The sequence below is a fragment of the Drosophila melanogaster genome, chromosome 2L (assembly GCF_000001215.4).
Source record: "Drosophila melanogaster chromosome 2L".
Lineage (NCBI taxonomy): Eukaryota > Metazoa > Arthropoda > Insecta > Diptera > Drosophilidae > Drosophila > Drosophila melanogaster.
Window position 1 is genome coordinate 14,975,318 of NT_033779.5, and position 24,946 is coordinate 15,000,263.

At 39.9% G+C, this 24,946-nt stretch overlaps 1 protein-coding gene across 5 annotated transcripts, besides 1 other annotated feature; it reads right to left on the reverse strand.

Moving 5' to 3' along the window:
* Nucleotides 1–429: 429 nt before the first annotated feature.
* Nucleotides 430–22,242, reverse strand: mol (moladietz). 5 transcript variants are annotated; one of them, NM_135889.4, is made up of 8 exons: nt 22,199–22,242; nt 18,582–18,718; nt 16,990–17,189; nt 8,879–8,936; nt 8,633–8,767; nt 1,898–2,329; nt 1,175–1,766; nt 430–1,041 (listed from the first exon to the last, which is right to left on the reverse strand). In NM_135889.4, exons 3-8 carry the CDS (start codon nt 17,152–17,154, stop codon nt 999–1,001), a joined length of 1,425 nt encoding a protein of 474 aa, NP_609733.1. In that variant the 5' UTR covers nt 17,155–17,189; nt 18,582–18,718; nt 22,199–22,242; the 3' UTR covers nt 430–998. The 5 variants fall into 5 exon arrangements, with proteins under 5 accessions (NP_609733.1, NP_001036363.1, NP_001036362.1 ...); NM_001042898.2 differs by having other exon boundaries at nt 21,954–22,242; NM_001042897.2 differs by having other exon boundaries at nt 21,397–22,242.
* Nucleotides 9,134–16,658: a mobile genetic element.
* Nucleotides 22,243–24,946: the final 2,704 nt, after the last annotated feature.

Below are 24,946 nucleotides of genomic sequence, written 5' to 3' on the forward strand. Positions count from 1 at the left end.
CCGAAAAGCGTGCGATAGCGACACAGGACATCGCTCTATCCTTCTCGCTTGCTCGCGCTGCCGCAAGTCGGTCGTAGTCGTAGTGGGTGGGCAATATAACTGTCTATTTATGCTCGCCTTGCATATGAAGTACATTTTATTTGTTTTTATTTATTTGCACTCGCTTGCAATTCTTTGTCCTACCCTAAAGGGCAGGATTCTCTGCTGGGATAATTGATTTATTTGACTAGTTTAAGTGAGAATAAAATCTGGTTAGGCGGGCTTAGAAATGCACACTTAAAAACGGAATTTATACCATAAAAACCAAGGGAATTCTAGCAAAACGTTTGCGATTTCCAAGAGAATCAGGACTTTAGTAAATTTTTGAACAACTCTACCCGAGTTTGTGTCTACAAATATCACACCCACGAAATAATTAGACTTGAAATGATTTACGTCATTGTGTTTTTTTCCAATCTTATCGTTTTTAAACATGGTCAGCTTATACATTAAACTTAAACGGATTTTACACATATTGTTGTCAACTTATTCGTTATAGACACTGGCATTGAATTCAAATTACAAATAATAAATTACTTTAGAAATAAACATTGATTTTTTGCCATAATTCTCGCTCCTGTATGTGTCGATTTCTCTGTGCGTGTGTGGCAGGATTGTCTTATCACAAATAAACATCACTAAAAAACATTCTTATATCTAAAATTGATTCGTCGATTGTTATTACATGGTTAGCTTAACATTTAAAATAATTTAATTAAAAGTACAGTTAAGAATAACATCGTTTTCGTTTTTTATGTTATATTATCAAAGTTAAAGTATGTGATCTGGTCAATTATAAAATATTTTTCATCCTAATTTGTGTTGATTTGTTTTGTTTAAATTAAGAAATTATCACAAAATGTTTTGTTTTAAGATTTCCTCTAAAATTATTTCCAATTAGTCAAGAGTTATGTAAGCCCAATAAAAATAGTCGATTTTTATGGTTTGTCCAATGGCAATCACCAGTGATCCATGTCACGAATACGCTCCACTGGGGGATTACTGTAGAAAAGGAAATTAGAAATTATATTCAAAAGTGTAATTTTTTACACATTATTTCATGTTTTCTATGTATTATTAATATTTATTCCCCCCAATAATGAGAACGTGATTTTATGTAAAATTGCGAACTTACGGCAACATCCGCGCCAAAGCATGCTTGTGCAGCGGGGAGATTTGCACGGCTGCCGAGGCAATGCTGGATCCTGAATCCTGCGACATGGTGCGCTGCATATGATGCATGGGATGCTGCACCACCGGACCGCCCACAAACTGCAGCTGCTGCTGATGGTGGTGCTGGTGGTGCTGATGATGCTGCTGCAACGGATGCTGATGCAGTGGATGCGAATGCTGCTGCTGCGCCATTTGCTGCGACCTTCGGAAGGGATATCTCCAAGGACTCTTTGGTGCATCCGACTGGAAGCCCTTGTTTTCAACTCCACCGCTGCTGGACACTCCGGCTGGACTATCGCGACGCGGTGCCGTGCCAGGTTGCAAGTCACGTGCCTTGGAGCTGAGGCGGCGCAGGATGCGGGAGCCCAGTCCAGGTGGATCCTCTAAGCTGCGACTGTTGCGCGGCTTTCGATAACGCACATCACTGGACTCCTCCAGAATCACATGGCGATCGTATGGCGTGCCGTAGTATACCTCCAGCACAGTGGAGAAGGTGTGCGGCCAAACCAAGTCAATAATGGAGATCAGAACTCCCGCAATAAAGCAGAGAATGCCTATACCATAAACGAAACATTTCATAAGAAAAAGTATCTTTAAAGGCTTAAAATAATTTAAACTCTCTTTAAATGTTATATCTTAACCCCGTTCCGCATAATATGAAATCAAGTGGATGCCAATTACTCACCTGCCACCAAGACCAGCCAGTAGCACCATCCGAAATGAAACTCCAGGCGTCCGCCTTCGAGGTGAATGGACAAAGGCCTCTTCGGGAGCAGGCAATGATAGCCCACCGTGGTGCAGACCAGCAAGGCACCTGTCAAAGCCTTCATATAGGCCCCATATCGGGGTACCGCTATCAGCAGCAGGTTCATCAGCAGCCACGAGGCCAGCGAGGCCCAGAGCATTATGCTCGCGAAATATCCCGCAGCCCGGTACTGTCCACCCCACGAGAATCCCTCACGGCCCAGGCTAAAGTATTCGGCAACGGTCAGGATGGGAAAGGGGAGACCCCGCTGGAGGGCGTGACGATAGTTGGCACTCATGTCATTGGCTCCCTCCCAGGTGAAGCGTTCGTTGTAGTCTATATCCGGCGGTGTCCAGTTTCCAATGGGAATCGCTGTTGACAAATGCAAAGAAAAGAAATATTTGCACAACATGTAGTTTTATTATTTTAAGTAAATTAAAGCAAACCAAATAAAATATTGGTATAATTGCAGAGAGAAGGGAATGAATATGAAATTATTTGGTATTCGAAGTATAAATCTTTTCAAATATATTTAAACGCCTACACTTTGCCATATCTTTTCATTAAGTAGCACAATGCTAAGTCACCAAGGAAATCATTTTCCAATATGCACTTAGACATGACCACTTAACGACCACTAGACAATCTATGTATACCTGTGTACAACCATTTGACAGCCAGAACCTTTTATTGCAATCTGACAAATGCCAACTGCCAACACCTTCAAATTGCACTCAATCAAATAACCTTCGCAGCAATTACAGGCAGAAAACTGACACAACAATAAGCAAAAATCAAATAAACATTTCCTGTTGCAGGCGGAAATGTCTGCTGCAATTGCGCCCAAGCCCGCGGCACACTGCGTATGCGTAATATGTTGATTTTCATGCCGCTCCTCTCACTCGGCCAGCAATTCATTGTCAATGGCTTAAACGCGCTAACCTTACACAAGCAGACTCAAGTGAGCGGCTTAAAAGTGCAACACCAACAACGAAGTCGCATAATCAATGTGCAACAAGTACACTTTTCCGTTTTTTTTGTTTTTTTTTTGGCTGTTTGCACAGTTTATTAAGATTTGTCAAAAATTTTTCCGGTTAGCAGCGCACGCGCTTTTGGCCCGTTTCGCATTTTGTTTATTTATTTTGCCCACTTTTTGAGGAGAGTGAGCGAGATAAATGCTTAACAAATACGCAAAATCATTTGCATAATTTATAGACAACTTTGCACACCTCTCGTGCGGCCAAACAACTTAACCATGTGATTCCGCATTGGTTGATTCCATTATAAAATACAACAACTGCAACCAAATATACACTAAGCTATAGAATTGTGTGACGCATGGGCATATACGAAACGAAATTTGACTAATGGGCTTTTGTTTGGTATTGTTCGTGAATGGTAAAGAAACTCAAATGTGATTTCCTTTCCAAAAACTATAAAACAATAAAAGGAACGAAATGCAAATTAAAGTTTCTGCCCACCCATAATCGTAAGAATTGGTGACTTTAAATTCTAAAAGCTCTTTAAACATTTATGCAAAAAATCATTAATCTTAAATTTTTTGCTTTGCTTTGAACAGCTAAAAGGGGTCTTCGTCGGCAAGAAATTAAAAATGATATATGATTGGTATGGCATGCGAATTATCAATTGCCACAGTGTCTGGCACCGGCTTATAAATATGCAAAACGATATATAAAAATTTATAAAATCTTTCGACTAAAGTGGTCTAAAAAGCTGCTCAACGTTTTTTAATTGGCAGCTAACGAATTAATATGCAAAAACAAGAACAAGCAAACAAAGATTATGTTAATTTACAAAGCTAAGTAAAAAATGCTTTAACGAATAAAATTACAAATAATTCCATACTTATATAATATGAAAAGATTATATTGACCTCGGCCTTTTAATACATTATACATATATATTTTTTTACATATATATTTTACATATTGTGCTCAAACAAGTAAAGTTCTTAGTAATTTTATAGTTGTGAGCCGCACTTCCTTGTTTATTTATTTGTTATTTCTTTAGACGTAAGAAACGTAAACCAGATTATTTATACAAATATTCCCACGCTCCATACTATTAAAAGAGTTTACCTAACTGAATGACTCACCAGAGAGACCTAAGCCGGCAAGCGGTCTAAATTTATGACCAAAATTTGCTACCCACCGCCGAAGTAAGCTTACAAATTACAAACTCAGCGCCACGAGAAAAAAAAGGAACATAAATTACATAAATCGTCAAAAGTTGTCATATAATATATGCTTTGGGGCTTGGCCTTCGACGCGGGACAAGGTTTTGGCCTGTCCTCCGGTTTTCCCCTCCACATCGCGATTAAAACTGCACCGAAAATGGCAACCCCGACCTAAGCCAAGTCCGAAAGACAACATGTCTATAAGTCTACGCACCGTCTACGCACATTGTGAATCGATGGTGGAGTCATTAAACTGACAATCGTTATGATTTCCCACTTGGTGGTGACCGGACTGACTTGTTTCACCTGGGGTCTGTTGAACGTGGAAATGCTGCAAGTTGAACCGGTTCAATTCATTTTGACCATTTGAAATGGTAATTGCAGAGCGCTTTTGATTTAAATGTGGTTTATAGTAGCACCGATACAGATCTCGCCAACGTGGAAGTAAGAGTTGCTGGCTTTTAAATACTACGACCAATAAAATCACAGATTGGGCAATGCGGTAATAAAATACTTGAGATCAGATATGGGAACAAACTTTTTACGCAGTCTTATAATATATGATTTTAAAACTATACTATTCTGTAGATGCGAGTTTTCCTTTCATCATTTCATCATTTATTTAGCAGTATCATTAAACCACTTGGATCATTAACAACTTACAATGCCCCATTGTTGTTAGCGCCCAGAACGAAAATAAGCTTCCGCAAACTTCTTTAATGGAGCCAAAACTTGTTGTATTGAAAATGACGCGTTAAAACAACAATAGCAACATTAACAAAAATTACCATATCTACATATACGAAATTGACGTTGCCCTACGAGATACTTGAGACGGATGACGATGATGTTGGGTAGCTCGCGCTTAAGTATGGGCATCCGTAGCAGCAACAAAAAATATAAATATATGTAAGCATTTTTATGCCTTTTCATAATTTTAAGTGATGATTATGCTGATTTTCGTGTTTACTTTTGTACACAACGTGGACTTGAGAGAAGAGGTGGTGCTGCTGGTTGGGACTAAAAACAATTTAGCAGCAGTAGCTGCAGTTTTAAGAAAAACCTAAATTAATCATGACTTAACAATAGGCAAAGGCACACGACACACAAGACACAGCAGAAAGACAATGAATAAGCTCAACTGGATTTTTTTTCTTTTCAAATTGTTTACTCCTCAGCCCCATCAACTTCAACAGCCGCCATGTGTCTGCAAAAAAAATAAATAAATGTTCCATTTCTGTCATGAACTGTGAACGACGACGCTCGAGTGAGTAGCCCATGTCCATCTATATTAGGAAATAACAAGAAGTCTCTAAAGCCGATATAGAAAATCAAATCACTATTAATTTTGTTTATGAAGAGAATGGGTTTCGTATGCAAACATGTGCTGTGAGTGACAAAAAAAAGGGTTAGTGACATCTTAATAAAATTTATAGAGATTTTGTTGGCCCACTATACTCATTTTTATCTAGCTTATTTATTTATTCTGCGTTCTTGTAGGCCTACCATTTTCCCATATTAATTCAAATAATACAATAATGCATAAGTAGCTATTAACCATTCAATCGAACGTTTTCAATGAGCTATAGAGAGCCGAGTGCATTCAGAATTGAAACAAAGCTGCTACTAACAAAGCCAATCGTAATTGCCTGCAACACCTGGTACCCTTAATGCCCCACTTCAATTGCCATCTAAGCCGGCAAATAAGTTGGCTAAACGCCGCTGTTAATTGAGCTTGCTGCACACACCCACAACAGACATAAATGATTGAAGCATATACATACATATATAACCATAAATATGCCGTAACCTATTCGAGTCAAATAAATGCCAGACCGCGACTAAGAAAAAACTGCAACTCAAATGGAAGTGCACAAAAGTCATAATGATATATAATTAAGTGCACAAGAGTCACCGCAGATTGGTCCAAAAAGTACAATGTATAAAAAAGCATGCCACAAGACACCAAAAAGTGTAATCATTATTATAAAAAGATCATCATCATTGGGTTATTTGATGATTGGTCCGAATCAACCACTGGTACTCAAGCTTTGACACCCGAATTTGACATTTGTCTGACTTCGATTTGGCAATGGAAAATGCTTCAGATCACAATTGAAAAACCGCATGAAAAGTGACTTTTAGCCATGCTCATAACGAGTGCAACAATTAAGTTGTCAGGCCAAAGACTAAGCCGTATATTCAACTACCACTCACCAATTGACATGCGCAATTATCATATTCAAAATCGAAATTTATACCAGGAAAAAGGCGTATGGCCAACAAGAAATACTCTCGTAAAGCAGCAGCTGTCAACTTGGGGCTACATTTGCCCTTTTACCATCCAACACAGCCGCCCACCAGCAACAATAGGGAATGAAAACATGTGAAACAGTTTTGGCAAACGTCATTGACTTAGCATTTGTTGGGGGAGCATGAGTTGGGGGCGGTGTGGGTGGTGCTGGTCCCGGGAAAATGCTACCGAAATAACACTCTTACGATTCAGGGAAAGGGGCAAGCACTCCACAAATCTGTATTAGTCAAAACCAATATGGCAACCGACATAATGCCCACAGCCAACAGTTGAAGGGGCAACCGGGCAAATATATATTAATGCATACACATATGTGTACTTCTCAGAGTATCTGTACACAACTTTTCGTTTGCACTTAACACTTGGAAAAATATTACTCTAAATTCGCTAGCAATTCGTTAAAAAATAAAATTTTTTTAATTTCAAATTTACCAAATAATAAATAATAAAAAAGGTATTTATGATTGAACATATATTTGAAACCACATATGATTTCATTGAGATTTTAAAGCTTCAGTTGTTTTGAAAGCAATAGCTTGACAAATTATAATAAAATATTCCACAGATTGTTATTATATTTCCTTAAAAATTAACTGAAGTACATAATCATGAAACCATATTTATAGCATCTAGAGATATTGCCAAAGTCTAAACCCTTTATAAATCCAATTACCCTACCACCAAAGCCACAGGCACTGCAAATATTTAGATTTCTATGCAACAATCGTTTGCCCTCGAAGGGCAACATTAAGTTTAATCTCCCAATATGGCAAACAAAAAATTATAGCTACCGGATCGAACAATTTCAACCTGGCTTGAATTCACCGCATTGGCGCCCGGACCGTTGGCAAGTGGGGTTTAGGATGTGATAGGATTGGATGGCTCGGATTATTCGTGCTCGAGTTGACTTGAAACTGGCATTCCAATTGATTCAGCTGGGGTCTAAGGTAGCCACGGCTCAAACACAAAAGCATTTCACCTTTTCGATGAGCCCAAGTAGTGAGTGAGTGAGTGAGTAAAACGAGCAAACAATCAAACAAGCCGGCGAATATATGTTTGGATAGATATGTATGTACATATATACTACACATAGGTACCTACCTACGTACATACATACATATGTGTGCACAGAGGCCTCCTCAACGAGCGTTTGCTATTGGAATCGAATATTTCCGCAGGTGTCGAGCTGAGCGCGAGTCGAGTGGCATTTCAATTTGTTGTTGCTGCTGTTGGCCACTATTGTTGCCAAGAATCGTGACATGCAACTTGACTTGGCACTTGGCAGGAGCCAACAAACAAAGCGGCAGCAACAACCGCATCTGACGTCACCGCCCACACTGCGTTTGATAGCCAAACAAAAGCGAACGGCACCAAAAAAAAATTATCGCAAAAAGATCAACGCCAAAGTTTTGAAATCAATTAGCCAGTAGCCTAAGTCGAGTCGAGCCCTAAAACTGCAACTGCTCGAAGGAACGCAAAACCATGCAGCGATTTAATTAAATTTTATATATACATCCACATTTTACATTTTTTCTCAAAAGCTAAATTACTCAATTGTTCACGTTGACGCTCGCTTTTTATCTCTCATCGGGGTTTGCCTCGAAAAATGGGGGCGTGCACGGTGCTGCCTCAAAAACTCAAAAATCAACAAACAAAACTTGACGATCGGGGATTATTTTGCCTAACCATTTTAAAACTCAGTTGGACATGTGTACATAAACATATAACAAATTTCTACAACAGCTATTCAATCAATAATTTAGAGAAAGTTCGGAAAAAGTTGTAATTAAAAACTTGTTGAACATTAAATATATATGCAAAAGATTACGAAATTTAAAGAAACCTGATAACTTGAGTTGCCATAATATATTAAAATAATAAAGGGTTCTATAACTTCGATGTTTTAATGGCAATCTAAACGTCAGAAAATCCTCCCCCCTATTTATTTATTTGAATTTTTATTCCTATAAATAAAGTGCAGCTATATTTACCACAAAATTTAAAAACCTTCACAGCCGTACGAGAATCGCATCGGTGATGCCGATATAATCAAAGATGACAACCCATTCACCCATGGCAGAAGTACCTACTTGTTGGCGGATTCGATTGGATTGGATCGGATCGGATTGTATTGGATGGGATGGGATTGGATTGGCAAACTCACCCGTCAGCGTCACATTGACATGCATGAGGCCAATGTGGGTGCCGATGCGCGCTGGGAGCTTCTCGCGTGAGAAGGCTTTGTATGGCGCGATGATAGTTGCATGTGCCACATGCCACGCGGATCCCAGGCGAGTGACTGTTGGATAAAGACGTGGAACGTTAGCGTTTCCCAGGTTGTTCATTGTTGTTGATTTTAATGCAAATCAAATATAATATTGTGCTGATTGAAGGTCACTTCTATACTCACTTAATATGACTAGACCCACAAAAAGGCTCAATGTGACTGTCGAAAACGTTGTGAATTTCTGCGAACGGGATAATATTTAAGACAAATTAAACTTAATCAAGCTACAAGACAAAATGCATTCAGAGTTTGCAACGCTCCAATAAAACGAACAAATAAATAGAGACCAATGGACATGAAAAAAGGGCGCGCCTATAGAAAACTGGTTTGCTTTTAACTCTCTCATTAGAGGTTTATATATATATATATATATATATATAAGTTAAGAACCCTCTTCTTGCGCTCTTCGTCAGGACTCACCAGCGCTCGGCTCTCGTGTTTTCGGGCCCCGTCAGCAGGCGACTCGGGGCCTGTCTAGTAACATGTTCGTGTAAGTTACGAACCCTCTTCTTGCGATCTTCGTCAGGACTCACCAGCGCTCGGCTCTCGTGTTTTCGGGCCCCGTCAGCAGGCGACTCGGGGCCTGTCTAGGAACATGTTTGTGTATGTGTGCATTCGGAACAAGTGCCGTTGGTCGCACTCAGGGTGAGGGGTCAACGGGGGAAGCGGATATAAAAGCAGCGGGGCGGGAGAAGAGGTCCCAGTCTCGAACGGACACATAACGGAACCGCTAGCAGATCGCGAACTGAATCTTAAAATAAAGCTAATCGTAAACTCGAACCCTCTTAACTATCTTGACTATTATTTGGAGAACCACAGCATGTTGGTTGTCATATCAAGGTGAGGTATGCGGCAGCGAGTGCCGAGAACCCTGATGCAAGTGGAACTTGCGTTAACTGGCGCCCGAACAGGGACCGGCAATGTCCGGCCGATAAAAGTGATACGAAAAAATTGTGGAAATTTGTGCGTAAAAATAGTGGTGGTGTGCATAAGTCAGATTAAGATCTGAAATCCATAAATGAAAAAGAAGTGCTGCGTGAGCTGTGTATAAAATGATAAAATAGCAATTACCCGCTGCCGGGGGGAACTACGCCCATCCCGGGGCGCAACAAATATTGCATAATTCAATAAAAGGTGTAAAATTTCTAAAATAAAAATGTAAACCTATGTTGCGCCAAGACCTAATTTAAATTAATAAAACAACGACCCGCTACCGGAGGACGCCACGTCGCCCATGCCGAGCGCAAAAGTTGTACGATACCTATAACATAATTAAAACACGATCAACCCACTGCGGCGGTACGGCTTGTGGGAAAATTTTTTTTTTTTTCTCTCCTTGCCAATTCGCGAGTGCAAAAGATTGTGTATAATAAACCAATAATTAACCATTGCAGCAGTTTACCTGCGGCAGTACGAGTAATATGAGCGCCCAGAGTGATAAGGTGGTGTGTGGCAGCTTGTTGGATACGTTAAGTGGTGTGGAATGCACCCAAAAAAAACCGCCCAACAAGTTGTGTGGCGGCCGTACCTTAGTAGGCAACCAGCCAAAAGGGATACTACGGAACCACCGTGCCCAGTGCCGAAATAAATTAGAGGTCATCAATAAAAAACTGTAACAGCACGCACGCAAGGAAAAAATATTGCAAAATGGAATAGCGCACAAAAATTGTATAAACACATGCACAACACCACAATTCAAAGGAAAACAAAATATTCATGCTGTAGGGGTACAACCTAAACGACGAAAACTAATAAAGAGCATACAAGGGTGAGTGAAATATTTCATTAAACTTTATTGCCATATTTGCTAAATTTAGAGAAATAAAGAAAAAGCAAAGAAGAACAGATATTCTTTTTTATCGGGTTAAAACCGTTGTCTCACATTTCCGTAAAGTAATAACGAATTCTGTTGCCTTGAAAGCTTCCTGCATCTTTCCAACGCAAACTAAAAATCAAAATGGAAGAGACCCTGCGTGCTCTTAGCGAGTCCCTCAATGCCCTGACCAACGTGGTGACAGGCATTAAGGAAGATATTAAGAAAAATAATGATAGGTTGGCTATTTTAGAACAGGAGCGCGGGAACGCTGACCCTACGGTCGACCAACCGCAACCCCTGGTGCGCGCACGCACCGAGTATGAGCTGAGAGAGATATCGGTCCTCCCTGACTGCGTCAAAGAACTGCAGGCGTTCGAAGGACGGCAGGAGGCTTACCTGTCTTGGATAAACAGGGCACAGTCAATACTGACCGAATATGACTTGATTAAAACCAGACCCCTGTATAGGGCAATTGTCTTGCATATTAGACAGAAAATAAGGGGACACGCCGACATGGCCTTGGCGGCCTATGGCGTCCAAGACGACGATTGGGACGACATAAAACGAGTCTTGGCGCTGCATTACGCAGACAAACGAGACTTACGTACGCTTGAGCATGAGCTTGGCGCTATGTGCCAAGGTTCTAGACCACTAGATAGGTTCTATATGGACGTTAATGGCCATCTCTCGTTGATCTTAAATAACTTGAAGGCCAGAAACCACCCTCGTGAAGTAGTCAACGCTTTGATAGAAACCTATAGAGACAAGGCTTTGGATGTTTTTATCCGAGGAGTGGGGAGAGATTGTTCCAAACACTTACTTGTCCGCAGCCCGAAGAATCTACCAGAGGCTTACTCTTTTTGTATGGGATTGCAGAATGTAATGTCAAGAAATTTCACAGCTCAGAACTATCAACCGTCAGGTGCCCCAAGATTCGCAGGCCCATATCAACATCAGGCCAGGCCACCGTTCCGAACCCCTTTTTCTCCTGGTTCAGGCAGATTTTCGCAAAACTCCTACAGAACTCAGGGTCCTAGACAGGCCATAAAAATGGAATCCAATCGGTCGGGTCAATCTTACCAATCAGGATACAGTGGTCGCCAGGAAGAAGGCTCCGGTATTAAGAGAATGTCCGAAGGAAACAACCCATTCCAAAAGGCACAAAGATTGTACCACATGGAATTGGCACCACCCCCGCTAGCCCCGGCGGCTAGTGGAGATAACCAAGGACGTTCACACGAGGGTTACTATGATGACGAGTCTCAAGCTGTCGAGAGAAGCAACAATTATCCTCCGCAGAAAAACGTGGAAGGAGTTACAGATGCTCCACATAACCTTGAGACTGAGGGAGGGGCAAATTTTATGACCAACGCCTCTCCAGTGTACCGTACTTAGAGTATGCTACGGAGAGGGGAGAAAGGCTGAAGTTTTTGATCGACACGGGGGCGAACAAAAACTTTATTAGCCGAAGACTTGCAGCCGGGTGTACCACAGTCCGTAAACCCTTCTCCGTACTGTCCGCTGCGGGTAACATCATGATAACGCACCGCCTAGTTGGTAAATTCTTCAAACCACTAGGGAACGACTCGGATATTACCTTTTTCGTACTACCGAATTTACATTCCTTTGATGGTATCATTGGCGACGATACTCTCAAAGACTTAAAAGCCATAGTGGATAGGAAAAACAATTGTTTGATAATAACCCCAGGAATTAAAATCCCTCTTTTGGCGAGAGCTTCAATAAACGTTAACCCGCTACTCGCCGCCGAACACCCAGATGGTACACAAGAAATTTTGAATTCCCTTCTCGGGGAATTTCCCCGCATCTTCGAGCCCCCCTTATCTGGAATGTCCGTGGAGACGGCCGTCAAGGCTGAAATCCGGACAAACACACAAGACCCGATCTATGCTAAAAGTTATCCTTACCCAGTCAACATGCGCGGAGAAGTCGAACGTCAAATCGATGAACTGCTGCAGGACGGTATAATTCGACCCTCTAATAGCCCTTACAATTCCCCTATCTGGATAGTCCCGAAGAAACCTAAACCAAACGGAGAAAAACAATATCGCATGGTAGTCGATTTCAAGCGGTTAAATACCGTCACCATACCCGACACTTACCCCATCCCAGATATAAACGCTACGCTAGCCAGCCTTGGCAATGCCAAATACTTTACCACCCTAGATTTGACTTCTGGATTCCATCAAATCCACATGAAGGAAAGCGACATTCCAAAGACAGCTTTCTCTACTCTAAATGGAAAGTACGAGTTCCTCCGTCTACCATTCGGTTTGAAGAATGCACCTGCAATCTTCCAAAGAATGATCGATGATATTTTGCGCGAGCATATTGGCAAGGTCTGCTACGTTTATATTGACGATATCATCGTCTTCAGTGAAGATTATGACACACACTGGAAAAATCTCCGATTGGTATTAGCGAGTTTATCAAAAGCTAACCTCCAAGTGAACCTTGAGAAGTCGCATTTTTTAGACACGCAGGTAGAATTTTTAGGATATATCGTCACGGCCGATGGCATTAAGGCAGATCCGAAAAAGGTCAGAGCGATTAGCGAAATGCCTCCTCCGACCTCTGTTAAGGAGTTAAAAAGATTTCTAGGCATGACCTCGTACTACAGGAAGTTCATTCAGGACTATGCGAAGGTAGCAAAGCCCCTTACAAACTTGACGCGTGGATTGTACGCTAATATAAAGTCTTCACAATCAAGCAAAGTGCCAATTACATTAGACGAGACGGCCCTACAGTCTTTTAATGATTTAAAATCAATTCTCTGTTCTTCTGAAATACTGGCGTTCCCATGTTTCACTAAACCTTTCCATCTAACCACGGACGCTTCTAACTGGGCCATCGGAGCTGTCCTCTCACAGGACGACCAGGGTAGAGATAGGCCGATAGCGTACATTTCCCGTTCATTAAATAAGACGGAGGAAAACTACGCTACTATCGAAAAGGAAATGCTCGCGATAATTTGGTCATTGGACAATCTTCGGGCTTACTTATATGGCGCTGGTACTATTAAAGTATATACTGACCATCAACCTCTAACGTTTGCCCTAGGCAACAGAAATTTCAATGCGAAGCTAAAACGCTGGAAGGCTCGTATAGAGGAATACAACTGCGAACTCATCTACAAGCCTGGGAAATCTAATGTGGTGGCTGACGCGCTTTCACGCATTCCGCCTCAGCTTAACCAGTTGAGCACCGATTTAGATGCTAATCCCGAGGATGACATGCAGTCTTTGGCTACTGCCCATAGCGCTTTACATGACAGTTCACGATTGATTCCCCACGTTGAATCTCCAATCAACGTTTTCAAGAATCAACTCATTTTTGACACAACCAGGTCAAAATACTTATGCGAGCACCCGTTCCCAGGTTATACTCGCCATCTGATTCCTCTCAAAGACGGATCACTTGCCGATTTAACCAACTCGTTACAATCGTGTCTACGACCTGTAATAATTAACGGCGTCAAAATCCCGGAAGCACATTTGCAACGCTTTCAGTCCATCTGCTTAGCGAATTTTCTTTTATACAAAATTCGGATAACGCAGCGCCTAGTGGCGGACGTGTCTGGCGCAGAGGAAATTTGTGAAATAATTGAAAAAGAACACCGTAGAGCACATAGGGGCCCTACGGAGATTCGTCTCCAACTTTTAGAAAAATATTATTTCCCGCGAATGTCCAGTACGATCCGTCTGCAAACTTCCTCATGTCAGTGTTGCAAACTCTACAAGTACGAGAGACACCCTAACAAACCAAACCTACAACCTACGCCAATTCCTAACTACCCATGTGAAATACTTCACATCGACATTTTTGCGCTCGAAAAAAGGTTATACCTAAGTTGTATTGACAAATTTAGCAAGTTTGCCAAACTTTTCCATCTGCAGTCAAAAGCATCTGTGCATTTGCGAGAAACTTTGGTGGAGGCCCTACATTACTTCACCGCCCCTAAGGTCTTGGTTTCGGATAACGAGCGAGGGTTGTTATGCCCCACAGTGCTCAACTATCTTCGGTCTCTAGATATCGATCTGTATTATGCTCCAACCCAGAAGAGCGAAGTAAATGGTCAAGTCGAGAGATTCCACTCTACGTTCCTAGAAATTTATCGTTGCCTTAAAGATGAGCTCCCTACCTTCAAACCCGTTGAGCTGGTACACATAGCAGTGGACCGCTACAACACTTCCGTTCACTCGGTAACGAATCGAAAACCAGCAGACGTTTTTTTCGACCGCTCGTCAAGGGTAAACTATCAGGGTCTGACAGATTTCCGGCGGCAGACTTTAGAGGACATCAAGGGCTTAATTGAGTATAAGCAAATTAGAGGTAATATGGCTCGGAATAAAAATAGGGACGAGCCAAAGTCTTATGGGCCGGGAGATGAAGTTTTTGTTGCAAATAAGCAAATAAAAACAAAGGAAAAAGCGAGGTTCAGATGCGAAAAGGTACAGGAAGACAACAAGATAACAGTTAAAACCAGATCAGGAAAAATTTTCCACAAATCTGATCTAAGAAATTGAGACGTGGCTTTCACATTTAAAAAAGAAACGCGAAAAAGAATAACGAAAGTAATAAAAGTACGTTGTGGCAGCTAATGAAATATTCCACCCATGCATACCCTATATAAAAAAAACATTAATAAAAAAAAAAAAAAAAAAAAAAAAAAAAAAAAAAAAAATGAGTTAAGAAATACAAAAAGAAATACAAAAAAAACTATAAAAAAAATAATATAAAAAAATACAGATTATAAGAAATAAGAAATAAGAAATATAAAAAAATAAAAATATAAGTACACAAAATGTACCGTACCCCCACACACTACGTAGTCTTAGAACAACTTAGACGACCAGATATTTACGAATTGTCTTTTTGTAAGCGCGATTTCTGCATGCGGCGCAAATCCCGCTCACTGGACTGGCTGGGGTCGGCTTGGAAATGGGTAGCTGGATCTCCAGATGCTGCTGATTGGAACGCCGTCTTGGCCGCGCAAGCGACGGCTTCGAGGAACTGCAAAAACTGGAGGAGGCTAGCTGTATCCCTCGGCTACTGAAGTAACCAACGAGTGGTTAAGCAAGTCGACGATGGAATGCTCCTCCTGACCAACTTCAACGGAACTCTAAGAACGGCTGCAGAGAACTACGACCTGATCGGCTCCTTTATCATCCAATTCGACAATGAGACGATAATGGTCAACGGTCAAAACTATTCCAGTTACTCGGTCAGTCATCTAATGGCGATGCCGGCCGTGTTGAGCCACATAACGGCCAGCAACTTTCAACTTTCTCTGGAATACGTCCACGACGTGAGCATGAAGAATTTGGAAAAGATGTCCAACATGGCGAGTGAGCTACTAGCCTCTCTTCTCACCGAGGCGGCACTCGCAATCTGCATATTCCTAGGCTTTTATTTCCTATGGAAGAAGCTGATGTCCACCAAAGGCATGCCCGATGTCCGCGAGATTGCCGCAAACTTAGAAGCATTGGGCCAAACCGAGCTGAACAAGGCTCACTAATCTGCGGGACGCAGATCTTGAGGGGGGAGGAGTTAAGAACCCTCTTCTTGCGCTCTTCGTCAGGACTCACCAGCGCTCGGCTCTCGTGTTTTCGGGCCCCGTCAGCAGGCGACTCGGGGCCTGTCTAGTAACATGTTCGTGTAAGTTACGAACCCTCTTCTTGCGATCTTCGTCAGGACTCACCAGCGCTCGGCTCTCGTGTTTTCGGGCCCCGTCAGCAGGCGACTCGGGGCCTGTCTAGGAACATGTTTGTGTATGTGTGCATTCGGAACAAGTGCCGTTGGTCGCACTCAGGGTGAGGGGTCAACGGGGGAAGCGGATATAAAAGCAGCGGGGCGGGAGAAGAGGTCCCAGTCTCGAACGGACACATAACGGAACCGCTAGCAGATCGCGAACTGAATCTTAAAATAAAGCTAATCGTAAACTCGAACCCTCTTAACTATCTTGACTATTATTTGGAGAACCACAGCATGTTGGTTGTCATATCAAGGTGAGGTATGCGGCAGCGAGTGCCGAGAACCCTGATGCAAGTGGAACTTGCGTTAACTTATATATATATATTGCTTTAAGATTTATCTGACTTCTGTTGGAAACGTGCCGGCGATTACGACGATGCCAAGTAGTTGGCACAATTCAATTAAACAGACCAGCTGGCAACAGCGTGAGAAAATTGATTCCAGTCTGACTAGTACACGATACGGTAATAAATACTCAATAACGTGGCATTTTTAAAGTAATATAAATTGATTAATTTGAACCAACGAGCTTTCTTGACTTTTATTACCAATATTTTACGTCAAATTAAGTTAGTCAGATATTAAATGCAATCTTGAAATATGAGCCTTATTATTAAATGTCTTCTATGGGCTCTATACTCACCTGTTTTCTGACACCCGGAAAGATGACTAAAAATGCTACATAGAATGTGGCAAATAGCACTGAGACGGCTACGATTGAGACATCTCCGGTTACGGGTGTTCGATTTGAGAAGGAATATAGCGTTGGTCCCCCATCGTCTCGAAACGCGTCGAACCAGCCTTTCATGCTGGTTGCTGTTGCTGATGTCGGGGTTTTGGGATCTATGCGAGCCAAAAAAATTGAGATATTATATAAAAAGTATTGCGGCAAAAAACGCCAAAATTAATATGACGGATATATCTGCGTGGAGTATTTGGCAAGAGCACTTAATTTAAAAGATTTGCATTGCAAAATCATGCGAAACTCGGCACAACTGATCTCATCGCATCTGGCAGATACCACGTATCTGCAATTCGTGACTAAGCTTTTAGGTAGCAGATACTTTAGATTCAAGTGGCAGGCATCTCAATGCAAAATTAGTTTGGTAAACAGACAAATATATGCAAATATTTTTGTTAAGTTCATTGGGTATTTAAGAGTATCACCCGGAAATGTAAAATGTATAAAAGTTAAGTAATCTACACGGGGAACGACATAATGTTCTTTTAGAAACAGAAACAACCCAAATTGATTTGACCGCTCTACAATAATGTTTGCAAAGTTAACAAACCAGAAATGAGACCTAGAGCCGGATCTAAAGACAAACAAATTACCAATAAAACGCTACGTCGAAATCTTTAGATGCCATGTGGGGGGCTTGAACAATTAAGAAACCAAAATAGCAACTGAAACCGGCGAGAAACCATCATCAGCTTCGATTGTTGATTTCTGCTTCTGAAGCAATGACGTAGGCAAAAGTTATAATTAAGTGTCGATAAAATTGAATGGATTTAACACAATGGCTGCACGGTCGTAGCGATTTTATAAATACCCTGGCAAAAATGAAAAACATATGCTAATGGCAATCGAGGGAGGAACTCATGTATTACGTATAATTCAGTATATGTTATCTTGGTAAATGAATAAATAAATACAAAATTATTAATCTAAGGAAAAATACCCAAGAATGTATTACTACTTTTTCACTAATAAAATAATGATTTGATGACCTGTACCATTTGTAGTCTGTGTATATTTTTGACTTTAATGGCCCACAGTATTTCATCTTCATATTTGATAAATAATAACCTGTGTTGCTGAATTTAATACTTAACCCCCCACACAAACACACATCTCTTGATTGAAGGAGTATGGAAATTGCGCATACGCAACGTGTTACGTGCTTAGGCACGCGGATGTAGGTATCTTATACAGACATTAAGCTTGCCCTCAGTATGCTTCAACTGGGTTTTCCCACTCAGCACGAGTTCTGACTTGTGAAAGTTGAGTGGCTCGAGGGTAAACCAACACGAGGAATAAGAAAGAGAATTATACTCAGATCGCTGGCTTAAGGCTATGAAGTTGGCCAGTTCCGCAATGATTCTATTGTTCCTATTTTTAAATTTGTTTGCAAACCATTATTTCTTCATTAGCCGGCGTTTATTGCGGCAACAAGTCATCTAACATTTATTTTATCATTCAGTCTCATTCATCAAGTCTTAAAGTTCACTTACCAAACTTGTCAAGAAGAAACCGGCATACAAAATAATTGTTATTAACTTTTCGTGTTCACTTTGTTATTTTTTTTTATTTTTGTATAATCCAATTTTGATGTCCAATTTATAGCTTCGAGTTAGCCGTTAAGACGTATCTAAACAATCAAGAAATTTGCATTTATGATTAATGAATTAAATAATATAGACAGGCACAAATTTTACACACACATCGGTTATGCTTGTTGAAATATTTTGCCGAAAATATTCTTGTTTTCACAGCTGTGAACATGTATTCAATTATTTGATTTTAAACGGTTTGATTTATTCGAGATAAATTTATTAGAGTTATTTTTGAACTACATGTTCATTAGGATTTTTTATACATTGCACTTAGTAGATTTATTGCTGAGTTATATAACGAAGCTTTTGTTTTATTATATAGATGTAATTTATAGATTTCAAATAAATACATTTGGTTAAATTATAATTTTTTTTGTCGAATTCACCACTGCCGTAATAAATAAATGTTTAGAATTTATTAAAGAAATTATCCTTTGTTTAACTTCTATTAATTAATTCCGTATATTTAAGAAAAATGTTTTCCTTGCAGTTGCAATTTGCTGTTGCTGACTGCACCCCCATTGAGTCAATGGTTCTTTTTCCATTTTTTTTCATTGCTGCTGCTGCTGCTGGCAGTCAACCGGTTTAACTAGTCAAGTCCGCCGCCGCCGCCAGACTTTGCACATAAATTGCATTTTATTTTAAAAACCCGGTAATAAATTGTTTCATTTATAATTAGAATTTTTGCCAAGCTGACAGTCCGTGAAATCATGTTTGAAGGTGCGAATACCAAACATACTCGTATGAAACTCCACTTGCGGGAGTTCTCAACTATTTTGTTATGGATTCGATATCGTTGTGGTTGTTGGTGCTGCCCCTCTGGTTGACCTTCGCATATTTTTCGGACAGGAATTTGTAAGTCGCTACGATTCGCGTCAGTTTATTGGCTCAATTGCCTGCAAAAACAATGAACGTCGACGTCGGCGATGGACTTGGCACCAAAACGTAAGGTGCGACGCATCGCATGTGGAAATCTTCGAGCACATTACGTTATTACGTTATAAGCGCAAAACAAAAGCGACAACCAGCAACAATCGGACAATGGGAAAAACAGACATTACAGTTACAAAACGAAACGGAAAATATGCGACGAGTAGCACACAAAAGACGCCGGCGCACAGTGGTACAGTTATTAAAAGGATGGTAACATAATAATCCTTATATTGACGTATGAACATTGCAAAATTCATATAATTGTTCTTAAAACATCAACAAACTAACTTTTCAAGCAAATATGAAAACTGAGAGTATAACAATTCATAAACAAAAATAATAATAATAATCTTCAAATATCTCAGAGCTTAGCCATTCTAATTGGTATCACTTCTTTTAAGATTTCATCATAATATCTGAAAAAATTGGGTAAAACTTTTATTGTAACTAGTCAGTTAGTTAGTTATTGTGACTAGTCACCTGGTTTTTAAAATATATTATATATGAAACAATACGGATTAGTGAAACGAATTATTTGCTGAGCCCAAAGTCACGATCCACAATTTTATGCTCAAGAACATTAAATAGCAATAACCCACGGTGCAGCAACGCCCCACAAAGCAAGTGAGGCATCAGCAGCACCAGCATCCAAGTACCGTATGCAGCACACTTGCTGTGCGCACTCTCACTCTCACTTGCTCTCTTTCCCAAGCTCCAACCTCCTTCCATCTTGCTCCAATAATCTCTCTCTCTCTCTCTCTCTCGCACTCGCTCACACTGCCACAGAGACTGCAGCTTTTATTTTCAAGTCCAACGAAAGTGAAATTGCTGGCGCACCCCTTTCCGCCCACTATACCCCTCTCTCTAACACCTTTGCCGGTGGATTGAGGAAATGAAGTAAACATGAAATTGACATAATCAACACGCAGCTGGAAACTCTGCAAATGTCTTTTGACGAGACAGAGACAGCAAGAGAGGCACCAAGAGCTACAACAACAGGTTTCTGTGTCGCCCTGTTGATATTGCTTTTGTTGCTGTTGCTGTAATGCAGTGAGAGAAAATAATTACTCGGAATTGTATGATTTATGTCATATATGAATATTATGAATATCTTGATATTACTTTTTGTAGTACTGTTATTTATCAATATAATCCTTACTAATATATTAATAAAAATATTAGTAACTGTTTAAAACAATTTTTTCCCGTGCTAGCTTTGTTGTTGCTGCTGGCGGCGTGTGTTCAATGAGCGCTGGTGCGTGTAAATATGTAAGAGTTGCCTTCAACCGGCTTTTTCGTGCAACTTTTTTTTTTAGTTTTTTTGTAGCAGTAGTTTTTGTTTTCATTTTTGCGCTGGTCAGTTTGGTTTGAATCATCTGGCCATATAGGAAATGAAACGGGAGATGAAGTAATCCCAACGCCTGACATGGAAATTACATAGGCAAAACGCATCACAAAAATCAACCTGATGCACACACGTCATACAAATTCAACGACAACTAAAAGGGCAGGCAGGAAAATACAGTAAAAGGAAGGGGTATTAAAAAAAATACGCTCTTTATGTACGCTTTCGCGGAAAATACAAAAAAAAGGTTTAAAATTGCTGGAAGTTGTTATAATCAATTTTCTTTTTCATGTTTTAATAAATATCGAAATATCAAAGGTTTAGTTACTCCTGTTACTCCTGTAAGGGTAATAAAACATTGTGTTGGGTAATACTAAAGGGAAAATGTGCATTAGAAATTACCAACACAATTTTCCCGCTCCCACCCACACATACACCCATCACACATACGTTTGAGGAATGGCGGACTCCCTCTTTAGATGTTTGGGAATTTTTTTGTTTGATCTATCATATTTTATTTTTAGTTCTCGGTGTCTTTTAAGTCTCGGCAATCAGTTTGTTACCCAAAAAAATAAATAATTTATTATCCATTGTTCAGCATTCTATTTTTGCTTGAGTATACCAAACTATTTATTTACATATCTTATTGAATTTTTGATAATATGGATTTTGGTATTTTTTTATTTATATTTCTACAGAGAAACTTTTATTTGTATTGCTTCAGAGAAACTTATTTATTTTTGTTATTGTATTGCACTGAATATTTCGCACTTTAGTTGCAAAAAAATAAATTGCAACATTTAATTGCAACCAAGTTGATTAACTTTTTTATGTTTAAGGCAAAAATTTGCTGGCTTTAATTATATTTTATGTGCGCGCAAATTGTTAAGGTTTTTCGACACTGTTGTTTGTTTTAAGCTTTTTTGTTTTATTTTTGCAGACAACCACGAGGAGCAAAGCATAAATAACTAGATGAGCTTCAAACTTAATACCGTTATTTGCGTTATTATAACGCGGCTTTTGCGGTTTCTTTTTGTTTTGGCAAACTTATTTCGGCTTGAATTTTCGATTTTTGATTTTTCTCCACTTTTACGAACACGGTGGTTTTGTGCATGGCATAACACACAGACAAAACAAAAGCAAACAAATAAAAACACAATTCGATTTCGTCTTCGCTGCCTCTCGTTGTTTTTTTGTTGCAACTGATTTAAAATGCGCAGGCGCGGCGGCGACTTACAAAAATCTGCGTCCGTTTCGAGAGCTTGCCGTCGATCAACTGAACGCCGAGAGCGGTGAGCAAAAGACAAAACCTTCCCAAAAGAGAGCAACAGAGCGCCAAAGCTCCAAAGCGATGGGAGCTTTTTGCTCGACCGCTAATTGCAGGCTTAAGTGAGTGTGAATTTATGAAGCAGTCATGTCGGAAAGTCAGAAAATCAAAAAAAAAATTATTAAAATAAAAAATATCAAAAAATCCGACAGGGAACTTGGGCTATATCGCCAGGGCTATTCCTGATCAGGGACCTTGTCCGACTCTAGGCTGCCACACTTTCCAACCGCAAACTGGTTCATCTTGGGCCTGGCCTCACACTAAATTCACAGCCGAGCGGCAAATTATATACTTTAATCAGCCGGGCGAGAATAGCATTGGCACCTGTCACGAGGAGAAATAATATTAGTATAAACAGCTGTGCTCCGAAAATATTAGAACTTGCATTGTTACAAAAAAGGAAACAAAATAAAACTCTCAAACGTAATTTTATCATCTGACATTTTAATTTGGTTGATATAAATTAAGGCCCACTTAAAATATTAATGTATAATGCATTACTGGACATAAAAACAAAAGATTTATTTATAAGGTAGTATGTTAAAATGAGACATTTATTATTAAACCAAAATAAAACTTAATGAAACGTAATTGCATTGTATAATCAAAAATGCAATCGTTATAATATCAAAATTTCAAATTTTAAATTGCAATTTCCACTTTTCATACAACATTCTTTAATTTAAACAATTATGTCAGAAAAAATAGGTGCCAAATATTGGATAATATTAAAACGAATCCTCAAAAACTCCATCTTCGCAGCATTCCAACTTAAAAACCCCCAATACTTTTTCCTTTATTTAGTTATTTGCCAGCTGCTACTATTGCTAATTCAATTAGCATAGAGACCCGTCTGGTAATTAATATTTAATTTGCTAATTGAATTTTTACTAGCGACTACCGTGCCACGCACCAACGCCAAGCCAAATCACCAAGTTAGCCTCCGTGATCTCTGTTTATGTCCAGTCAATCCATCCGACTTGTGAATCTCGACAGTTGCAAATTTGGCTGGTCGACGCCAAAGCCACTTTTCAGCCGCAGTATGCTAGATCTTGTTGTCTTTGCCTTAGTAGTGAATCTTTTATGATGTGCAAAATTAGCCATAAAAACATACATAAACAAAAATGTAAATATTGCTGTAAAATCAGTAATTCATTATACGTAAGGCTCTCTAGAGTTTAGCCGATGTACTTAGTCTTTGGATTTAAAAAAGTATTATTCTGTGTTTGGAAAAAAATGTGGTGCTTAAAGCTGGCTGAAAAACTTCTAAAGTCGTATAACTATTTTTACAGCATGCAATTTATAAAGGAAGTATCTAAACTACTGAAATATTTACTTTATGTTAAAAATGCTTCGAAAAAGGTTTTTAAAACTGGTGTTTAGTTTTTTTTTTTTGCTTATTGGCAAACGGACTTCATCATAATCGATTCCCTAGCTACGAATAAACTTCCGCTACGCAGTCCAATGATTCATTCCCATTAAAATAAATATCTTGGGGCAAACCAATTCTTTTGACTGCTCTCACAGTGAATTCGTACACATGTTTAGTCACCACGAGTTCGTCGCCAAAGTCTTTTGTTCTAGCGTCATTTATATGCAAACCTATCACCTTGATGGGCGATAAAAACCAGAAAAGTCTGAAAAACATAAACAACAGCATCCCGGACCAGTGCAGCAAAGCGGTGACCACAAAGTTGAAATTAACGAAAATTCGCGCGGCAAGGTCAGTTCAAAGCGGTCAACGACTGCAGGCCGCACGGGAATGGCCAACATGAAATGCCCTTTTTCGAACAACAAAAATTTATCGATTGCAAGCAGTAAATAAAAATTATTCAGCAATAAAAGCGAAAAAAAAAAATTAAAATTAATCACTCGACAAGAGGAGATAACTTCTGAGCTACGCATAATGCGGCTACCGTTTAAGACTTAAATGAAAATATAAAAAACAGACACAAAATCCGGATGTGTCGCGATGCCTACGGATTTGGCGCGCCCAGACCGAGGACGGTCGTTGGTCCCTGGGGCCACAGAATCGCCGACGAAGTAGACCACAAAAAAAAACGACGGACACCGTACGTGTCCCATATCAGGAATGCAAACCACGCGGCGGTCACTTTCGGTTGGACATTGTTTCTGTTATTGCCGATTTTGGAACTGCTCGACTGACTCAGTTTCGGCGAACCTCCACTAAAAGCATTCATAACTCAACTGCCAGCTGTCAGCGGCAAAAAGAAGAAAAAAAAAAGCAGATACAAAATATCCCCAGGTTTATACCACGAAAAAAAAAGGGAAAGGGCAGTGTAATGGAAAATTATAATGGAAATAAAGCGAGTGCTGATGCTCTCGGAGTTACTTTGCAATCGTCTCAAGTTCAAGGTCTTCTCGATTTTGCCGTTCAGTGCGATGATAGTGCATTAAATGTGCTGCGATGGGAGATTGTTGTCTGTCGATGGAATGGTAATTGTAGTATAATTATAATGGGCTTAATGGAAGCCGCAGTGCTTGCGATGGCAAATAAGCAGATTGCTTTTAAAAATTATAATAACTTACTGGATTTGCAGGGCTTATGAATAAGCTATGATTAGTAAAATGTTGCAAACGGCTTAAGATTTTCTGTATTTTGTATTATTATTAATTGAGTGATAAAATAATATGTTT